This window comes from Electrophorus electricus, chromosome 8 (assembly GCF_013358815.1).
Source record: "Electrophorus electricus isolate fEleEle1 chromosome 8, fEleEle1.pri, whole genome shotgun sequence".
NCBI lineage: Eukaryota > Metazoa > Chordata > Actinopteri > Gymnotiformes > Gymnotidae > Electrophorus > Electrophorus electricus.
In genome coordinates this window covers 26,438,684-26,448,441 of record NC_049542.1, presented here as the reverse complement: position 1 = coordinate 26,448,441, position 9,758 = coordinate 26,438,684, and the positions used below count along the sequence as shown (strand labels likewise).

The following is a 9,758-nucleotide window of genomic DNA, read 5'->3' as shown; positions in this document are numbered from 1 at the left end:
TATCTATCTATCTATCTATCTATCTATCTATCTATCTATCTATCTATCTATCTATCTATCTAGATATAGATATATACACACACGTGTGTGTGTGTGTGTGTGTGTGTGTGTGTGTGTGTATATATACACACACACAGATATATATATATATATATATATATATATATATATATATATATATATATATATATATATATATATATATATATATATATACGCATTGAAGAGAGGTTATACTCTACTTCTCGCAACGTGTTTGAATGCTTAGTGATGATTAACTTTACCAACTGGTTGATAAAATGATATATCTGTAGAGATATGTGGTTTAAAAATTCCATTACTCTGCTTTTATGGATATACTTGTCAAAATTATTTTTCATTCCTCAAATAGCAGTAATAAAACCTGCCCACAAAAACGACCAGCTACAAACTCTAAGAAGTGGTTCATTATGGGAATTGCAGTTTCAAAGACGAGCTACTTCAATGAACTCAATCGTGCTGACTCGCTGACATTTTACTACATTTCCCAACATGCTTTGCAGGCTTTGTGACCATGTGTAATATTCATGCGTCTCGCGAAACCTGCCGTAAATGACAGAGGGGACATAACTAACATTGCATTTTTAGGATGATTTGGTGAGCAAAAACATTCATTTGTACATAGCTGCACATGTACATATGGCGCGCATTATTTTAATATGTTTTGTAACATATTTTGGCTTTTTGTGTCTGTTATTCAGTTTGTTCTCCTCTTCCATGGACACCACTGTTTGGAAATATTACGAGCTGTGAACGTTTTTGTACGGTTCATGTTATAATACTTAACACAGAACGACTGTATCTGTTTTTTAAAATGTGATTATACAGTACAGTTGTGACTGAAGCAGCATCACTCCGCCTCCAGTACTTTATCTGTTGTTTGTGGCTTTTCTTTTGGTAGTGGCCTGGCTCTACTTTAGGCGTGCATCAAATACAATTAATACGCGTGCATCGGTTATCAGTGGTTATTGCTCACTTTATCGACTTCCTCTGACACCTTCAGGGCCCCTGTAGCGGAGAGACTGTGAACGATGTTGCAGTTCTTGAGCGGCGGACACTTCAGACGGGTCACCCTGCTGTCCCTGATCCACGGCCCTGTGTCCTGGGACGCCCTCAGACAGGCAGGCCCCCGAAACGCCACAAAACGATGGGTGCGCACTTCAGCTTCGGCCTTCTCTGTAGCCTCTCAGAAGCCCCCCGACAGAGATGCACAGCAGAGCCCAGCTGGTGCCAACCAGGGGGACTCGGCAGATGTGGATCCCCTCCAGGACAAATCCATGGGCCTCGTCCAGCGGTTTAAGAAGACGTTTAAGCAGTATGGCAAAGTTATGATCCCTGTTCACCTGCTCACATCCTCCATCTGGTTCGGTGCCTTTTACTACAGTGCCATGAAGTAAGTGTTAGACTCTGGAACTCTTTATGCTCTTTTGTTTTTTCCTTCAAAACACAACTAAAAACTTAGAAGGACTGAGTGATTGGTATGTGGGTAGAGCTGATGTGCTCAGTCAGTAAACAGACCTTTTGCATTCTGATCTTTATCACCAGTGGCCCAGAGTGTTGCATGTGCCAATGTCCAACAGCTAATCTCACTCATTATTGATTGAATTTGTGCCAGAAGGACTGCGTGATATAGACAAAAATACTATTTGTGTGATTCATCAAAACACCCATTCGAAATGTCTGAAATAGGGTTAGATTGCTCACAGCACACAGAGTACCACAGAATGGCACACAGCTTTGGGCTTGTCCAGATGAATAGCAGGAAAACTTATCGGTCCTCTGGATAGCTACAATATCCTAAAGCTCCACCACGCATTAGTTTATTATTTATTGGTTTATGTTGTTTTTGCTGAGGCTGGCTGAAGAGGTTTGCTGCTGTGTGGAAGCCCCACCCCACCAATACCGCCCAGCTAGGCTGGCACACCTGGTGTTGCGAGGGGAGCATCCTGTGAAACGTGTCTGATTAAATGTGGAGTAGGCAGGGCACTCGTCACTGTCTGGAAATGTAGAAAATGTCAGTGGGGAAGGGCTGGGTATGTTGGACACTCCAGAGTAGAATATTGTGCTGCAAGGAAGTGTGAGTTGTTTGTACCCTCCTTCCCCTTCACCTTATCTGATCACTCTATTTGACACAAGACCAGATTCTCAAAGGCTTCTGGCAGGTCGAAATCAATAATTTCTGTTAAAAGAATGCTCCTTTTAATTGCAGGTATGCTGTAAACACAACACCCTGATTGTGTAACTGAAATAGAGTTGATAACATAGGCACCTATTTCCCACTCAGCTGAAAACAAATAGAATGCACCCTAGGTTTCCGAAGAAAAAACAAAACACAAGTTGTCTCTATTGTCTAAAATGGCTGTTCTTATTTCGTATGATCATTTCTGGATCTCAGAGGCGTGAACCTGGTGCCGTTTCTAGAGTACATCGGATTTCCTGACAAGCTCATTAAACTTCTGGAGAATTCGCAGAGCGGCTATGCGCTGACTGCTTATGCCATGTATAAGGTAATGTGTCCCTTATGGAGTGTGTATGAGAGTAAGTAATATTCTGTCTCTCTGAACGCTTTAAGAGGTCAAATCAGTTTCATTAAAAGAATTAACTAAATTACTTCCCATATAAGACCTTAATTGACTGAGAATCATTAAATATGATTCTGTAATTTATTTCAGAACATTGAGGTTGTTTTAATAGCATTAGTAATGCAGGCTCGATTTGCATACAGTATGTTCCATAGTGTTTTCAGAGGTTGACATGACTTCCCTTGTGTTCTCCTGTACAGATTGCCACCCCGGCGAGATATACGGTGACTTTGGGAGGAACGTCCCTCTCGGTGAAGTATCTGAGGAAGCATGGCTACATGTCAACCCCTCCTCCCGTTAAGGAGTATCTCCAGGAGAAGATGGAGGAAACAAGAGAGAGGATCTCAGAGAAGATGGAGGAGACCAAGGATCGCTTCTCAGAGAGGATGGAAGAAACCAAGGACAAATTCACAGAAAAACTTCAAGAAACCAAAGACAAGGTGGGTTTCCGGAAGAAATCCGAATAGGTTTTCTATGCCCCAGTAACCCCCCACCATGTCACCACTGGAAGAAGATGCACTAGGCTGTTTCTCTCGCGTCACCTGATGATATCAAGAAGTGTCACACATTCAATTCATCAGCAAATTATCTGGGTCCACATTAGGGAGAAATACCACAAACACTTTAAAACAGACTAAATAGCGATCCCACCATCTTTAACCACCTCCACTAGTGTGCATGTGCAACTGTCGCAGGATGGACGCGAAGTTTCCCGAGGCAGACTGCTGCTGGCCTCCCTCTCGACTGAAGCGTTTCTGAAACACTTTCTTGAAAGCATGCACTTGTTGTATCTGCAGTTTACATCTGTTGCTGTAATTTCGCCCAGCGCTCCAGCCAGTGTTTGCACTACTGCTTTTACCATGAAAAAACATGGCTAACTCATAAATGGCCCTTAAACATTAGTGATGACACTTACTGACAGACTGGTTACAATTAACATCCTTAAAGTTAATGAGACTTCATTAATGACAGTAGGCATTGATTGGTACCTGTGTAATTATGCAAAACGGTGTTGCTCCTAACTTTTGTTTGCAGGCCTGAGATCCATGCTAAGGCATCTAACCTGATGTATATAGTACAGTAAGTGGGAGGAATATTGTGCAATGCTGTACTTGTTTAAGAATGAAAAGGTATAAAAGCACAGGCATTTTAATGTGAATTAGTGCTTAGTTAGGATCGACAGGACGCACCATAATGTAATATCATAATACCCATGCCTTTTGTTTGTTACGGTTTACTTGCTCTTTATGATTAACATGGTATTTTTCAATACTGTATTTAAGCACTCAGGCTCTTGGATTTATTTTGTATAATTGTGGTCCTTGTAAAATGGGGGCAAAGTTTATGTCAGTAATGGGCAGTCCTTTGTTCGAGTTCGGGTGTGGGAAAATGGCCACACCATGGTCAGACATGTTCATGTTTTGTTGCCATAGCAATTACCTGTACGGGTGAACCTGAATCATAATAATAAAATGTACCTGCAATAGCCTTCTCCGTCTCCTTGCAAGCATGCAGAGGCAGACTGACAGATCCACAGCATACATGATTAAACCACTAAAACGCTGATGGTTACATTTATTTTTTGGTGAAGACCTACTAATTCTGTTTACTTATCCATTTGACACAGCTGATGCAATGTTAGCTATAATTCCTCATCCAAAAATGGTCATTTTTGTTCACTAATGGAAACAACAAATAACGGGAGACTCATTTTACGGTATTTTGTCCTCAACTTTAATCGCTCTTTCTAGCCATGTGACCAAAGTGAAATAAAACAAACATGAACTGTTTTATTAAGGACTACAACGGTACTTTGAGCAATATTTTTATTGTTTTTCCCTTTGTTTTTAATTGTTTTTAGTCACTTTTTCCTGTAAAAGTATTGCAGTAACAGACTTCTGAAAACTGATGACATCACATTTGCTTAAATAATATGGTTTTGAAAAGGGCATAAGTACACAGCAGTGTCATCAAATCAACATGGTTCTCTGGAAAAAGAAAATAAAATAAAAGATCTGTAGACCGTTTTGTGTAATACAGTCCTGTAACGTCCCAGGTAAAGATCAAGGCAAACAATACACCGCAGCTCTGGATTAATGAAGCCATGGGACAGGTGCTAAACGGAGCACAGAAACCTGGCCAATTGGTTCATACGTCTGTCTGTCTGTCTGTCCATTCACCATCCAGTTTGTTCGTTCAAGCATCCTGGATCTAAAGAGTAGCCGGTCAAGGAGAGAGGCTGGAACAAGAGACAGCTTGGCCAAGGAATTGACCAAATGAACATGCAGCAACATTGCTTACAGTCTGTTCATCACTTATTACATGTGCAATTGCCATGCCTTCAAACATAGCACACTCAATTATGTGATTGAACAAAAAAAAGGAGAAACTATGGGAACCATTTCTTGAAATGCATCAAGTAAATCCATTTTGTTCAGTGGTCTGTTAGAGGGGTCCAGGCTGATCCCAACATTCCGTTCTTTATTCAGAGAGTCCTCGGTCTGTTGCCGTTTCGTTGGCTATGGAGCAGCGCTTCCATTTTGAGAGTGGATACAAGTCCAAACAGCTAGCTAGCAGTCACCAAATTAAATCTCAAATAAATAAATGACAAGCGCTGATAATTTCTCTGGAAGTAACAAAAGAAGCAGTGCAGTTATCCTGTGTACAACTGCCTTATATCAGAATATTTGTTTCATCACATAGCAGATTCTGCATTTATAGTATAGGGAAAAAAAATATAAGAAGTATTTTTGTATTCATGTTACCATACTGTAGCATTATTTTTGCAAACTTTGCTTGTTTTTACAAAAGACAAAAGCACAATTGTAGGCATTCACAAAACCTGATGCCGCCATGTTAGATTTTTCCTTTTTTAATATTGTCTATACATTATATTACATTATTAACATTGTTCTCTTGTGTTCTACCCATTGGGTAGGATATGTGCATAATATTTTCAAGTTATATATACAGCACAGTACAAATAAACAAAATCGGACTACTGTAAAAGCACCATAAGAAGTGAGGCACAACAAAGGTGGGGGAGGGGCATTAGAGTGCAAGTGGGTTCCTATGCCTGCGACCTTTAACACAACCTTTAGGCACCAAATCTGCTCATAGTAACATGCAAATCTCTCAGCTGAAAACCTAAAATGCTTGTTTTTGTGTTGTTGGGTTTTTTTTCTTCCTCATATAACTGTGACTAATGACGACAAAAGTACAAGCAAAAGGAAACAAGCATTTACCAAAATATTTATGTATATGTTTATAAAAGTACTAACAAACAAGAGCATGGTGTGGCTAGCGTGTAAACAAGAGTCGAAGCGAAAGTGGACAGGCCGAAATCACAGGACAGGACAGCGGAGAGAAGCAGCAGCATAGCATAGCAGCAGTACAATACACACCCACACGCATACACACACTACACGCTCGAACGAGTGACAGGAAGGAGAGACGATGAGAATGAATCCAGAGGGCCTTGTTCTGAGAGATCATCAAAATGGCTGAAGTTTAACCAACAACACAGAATGGGTGCGTAGCTCTACTCATAAACCTTCTGTTGCAGGGTGCAAAGGAGGTGATGAAGTCAACTGGTTTGCCTGGTGTTGGTTGTTCAGTTTGGTTTTTCCTTTGTTGTGTTTTTAACAGTTCTGCCATCCACACAAAACTCCCTGTTGACTCTCTAGCTCCTTTCACCAAATATATACTTCATAAAATTAACTATGGCTGTTGAAGGGCTGCCGTGGCCAACATGTCTCAACAATATCTCATGGGTCTCAGAAACAGTGCCTCTGAATCAGCAAATTGGGGTTGATGGTCCCTACTTTTAAGAAAGGGGACCAGAGTGTGTGCAAACTAGAAGGGCATCACCCGTATCAGCCTTCCCAGGAAGGTCTGTGACAGAGTAATAGAAAGTAGACTTCATCCGATTGTTGAGCCACACATTCAGGATGAGCATGGATCCCCTGGAATGGTGGATCAGCTCTGGATTAGTCTCTCCCAAGTAGCTGAGGGGTCATGGGAGTTTGCCACTCCAGTATACATGTGGTTTGTGGATCTGAAGAAGGCATATGATCATGTTCCCAGAAATATTCTGTAGGAGATATTCTGTCCAGGAATATGGGAATACTCTTAAAGTGGGAATATTCTCAAAGTGAGAGCTTTGTCGACATTCCCAACATTAAATAAAGAGCTTGTTCCGTGTGATGAGGGGACCTGGAGGTTGCATTGCTGCTACTTGTGCATGAGGATGTGCTTCTGGCTTCCTTGTAAGGACGCCTTCAGAACGCAGTTGAGCAGTTTGCAGCCTTGTGAAGCTGTCAATGTGGATCAGCACCTCCAAGTCTGAGGCCCTGGTTTCTACTGGAACAGGGAAGTATGCTCCCTCTGGCTAGAACCTCCTGCAAATAGAGGAGTTGAAGTAACTCAGGATGTTGCTCATGAGCGATGGGAATAGGGATCATACGACTGACCAGGGATTAGGTAATGTGGTCACATTACGGCCTGTAGAGGCCAAGATGGAGCTGAGCTAGAAAGCAATTTACCAGTCAGTCTACACCCCCCACCCTCACACCCTCACCTATGGTCATGAACTCTGAGTAATGACAGAAAGTACGAGATTGCAGACACAGGCGACCAAAATTAGCTTTTGCAGCCAGGTAGCAGGGTTCACTCTACATAATGGAGTAGACTGAGGAGCTCGTCTATCCCTGAGGTGCTCAGAGTAGAACCACTGCTAGGCCGTATTGAGAGGAGCCAATTGAGGTGGTTCAGGCATCTGATAAAGCCCTCTGGATGTCCCCCACTGGATGTATACCAGACATGTCCACTGTCCCCTAGTCGTCTCCCACTGGAGGTATACTAGGCACGGCCAACTGGGAGGAGTCCTCAGAATACACCCAGGACCTGCTGGAGGGACAACATCTCAAGACTATCTGGGAACACCTGGGGTTCCCCCAGGAGGAGCTGGAGGAAGTGGCTGAGGACAGGGACACCTGAGCTTCTCTGTTTACCCTATTGCCACTGCAACCCTGAAATGGCCTAAGCAGAGAAGATGATGACAATGATGATAATTATACTGATAATGATCAAACTGAATCGGCTTTCTCTAAGGCCTCTCTAAAGGAAGGCCATGGATGAGGTCACTCTTAAAGCACATCCCAAGAACAGTCTGTGTGTCTGAAAGCATTCCAAATGCATGTGTGCTGAAGAGTAGTGCAGTTCCTCTACAGTAGTGCAGTTCCTCTACAGTTCCTCTGTTGGAAGAGACAGCCAACAGAGCAACTATCTGAGTGCAACTCAAATGCCATTACATGCACCCAACAGCAAAGAAAATAAAATACTGATGCCTATATTGAACCTTTGGCTATGTCACTGTCTAAAGACCATGCATATGACGTCCTCTAGATGTGGACTTGAGAATAATAAAGAAAACCTGAAGAAGAAAAAAAACTCCTTAAAATGTGCAGCCTTAAACCATGAATTAGTGAGGTGATCTGGAACTGCTTGATGTGATGGATGTGCATAAGACTACAGTTCCCATGATTCTCTTGCTTTTGGACCCCATGACAACGCTGAAGTGAGAGAAGTTTAAAGTGCTGTTTGACAGGATGAAAGAGGTGCACATGAAACGACTTTCACCCCAAAGCTCTGCCGGTGGAAAAACAAAAGCAGAAGTTAGGTTTGTTTAACCCCTTTTTCCTAAGTGCCATCTTCTAGTTGGCGGTGGAGATTTTATGCTGGATCAGAGGTCGTCTTCTCCTCACATGTCCATTAGAAGGAAAGAAAAAAAGGCAAAATAAGCAAGACTGCGAAAGAAGAAGCGGAAACTCATACTCTTAAAGGCCAGAGTACCTTGACAGACACAAATGTTAGCTGTTTTCAGCTCTTTAAACATTAAGTTAGTGCAACTCAGACATTTTTTTTCTTCCATTGAGTCATATCATCAAGATTTAAAATGTTAATCATGGCACTCAGATTTGGATTTTGATCAGTCATGAATGTTTTTGTGCACAGATCTTGAAAATGTAAAACAAATCCTATAGCCCACGCAGTCTCTCAAACACTGGAGCGATCTGCGACAATGCTCACTTATTTTAAATAAATGAAAGCATATAAAACCAAACATAGAGAAGTAGCCAACAAGCCCAAACATCCACACAAGGCCCACAAGTTCTAGCAAAAAAAAACAAAAAAACAAATCGAATTAAAAAAAAAAAAAGTTTACAAAAAAGATCTCTTTTTAAGTTTGGTTCCTCCATTTTCTGAAACTTTTTTTTGTCAAATTGTGCAAGGGAGCATTCAGGGAAAAGCCACTCCCCCCCACATCCTGGAGGTGGTTCCAGAGAGCCCAGCCCCTCCCTCGCCCCCTCTGTGCCTTGAAGTCACACTGGTTTGTCATGTCGGCTGTCCTTCATCTTGAGAGACCCGGTTGTGCTAGCGCTGGGCTGTGTTGACCGGCTCACTGTCCTCTGATTGGACACTGATGCGTTATTGCTGTGCTGGTGCATGAAGGAGGCAGAGCCTGGGTAGGACTGACCTATCACCTCACTGTAGGTGGGCGGCGGTCCTTCCATGCGCAAGTTCGAGGCACTCTTGCCAGAGTTGCTGCTCGGAGGCTTGGGCCCACCCCCATGCACATAAACGTCTATCAGGTCACTGTCAAAGATGGTCCGGTTGGGCGGGGCCCGTACAGAGGCGCGGCTTAGCTCGAGCTGTTGCTCTGGGTCTCTCAGCTGCAGCGTGCAGGGGCCCTTATAGGGCGGCAGCTCCTCACCGTCTGACAGGCAGATGTTTGGGGGCAAGTCGATGTCCTGCTGCATATACGGGTAGGTGGGCTGGAAGCGGCCAAATCGTTCCCTCTGCATGAGTGAGGGAGCGCTGTAGCGATCGCCACTGCGTTGTCCGTACATCACCTGGGTCCAGGTGAGAGGAGACAGGTGAAACAAACCGCCTGCAAGACGTATGTAAAAACCAGAACATTCTGACCCGACATACACCGACAAATGCCAACTGCCAGAATAGGAATGTTGGTTTGGAAAAAAAAATAGAATATTCAGAATGTTGGCTTTTGACTGTCAGACGAAACAATTTTCATAAAAACAACAGACAAGCCAAATGAAACACTGGAAATGGGGT

General features: G+C 42.7%; 2 protein-coding genes across 7 annotated transcripts in view; one reads left to right on the top strand and one right to left on the bottom strand.

Moving 5' to 3' along the window:
- The first annotated feature begins 547 nt into the window (after positions 1–547).
- Positions 548–4,109, top strand: fam210aa (family with sequence similarity 210 member Aa). The gene is made up of 4 exons (XM_027022883.2): positions 548–636; positions 1,043–1,432; positions 2,435–2,546; positions 2,822–4,109. The coding sequence occupies exons 2-4, from the start codon at positions 1,071–1,073 to the stop codon at positions 3,086–3,088; spliced, it is 741 nt and encodes a 246-aa protein (XP_026878684.1). The 5' UTR covers positions 548–636; positions 1,043–1,070; the 3' UTR covers positions 3,089–4,109.
- A 321-nt stretch (positions 4,110–4,430) lies between these two features.
- ldlrad4a (low density lipoprotein receptor class A domain containing 4a) overlaps positions 4,431–9,758 on the bottom strand; it is a 53,184-nt gene continuing 47,856 nt past the window's right edge. For all 6 annotated transcript variants that reach the window (XM_035528776.1, XM_035528778.1, XM_035528779.1 and 3 more), the window contains one exon: positions 4,431–9,535. In XM_035528776.1, coding sequence (XP_035384669.1) covers positions 9,005–9,535 — 531 coding nt within the window. In that variant the 3' untranslated portion in view covers positions 4,431–9,004. The remainder of the gene's footprint in view (positions 9,536–9,758) is intronic.

What these genes read in the sequence shown, in the direction of transcription:
- fam210aa (XM_027022883.2), top strand. Translation starts at nt 1,071, where the DNA reads ATGTTGCAGTTCTTGAGCGGCGGACACTTCAGACGGGTCACCCTGCTG. An exon ending in TTTTACTACAGTGCCATGAA is followed by an intron (nt 1,433 to 2,434) that starts GTAAGTGTTAGA and finishes TCTGGATCTCAG; the next exon opens with AGGCGTGAACCTGGTGCCGT. An exon ending in CTGCTTATGCCATGTATAAG is followed by an intron (nt 2,547 to 2,821) that starts GTAATGTGTCCC and finishes TCTCCTGTACAG; the next exon opens with ATTGCCACCCCGGCGAGATA.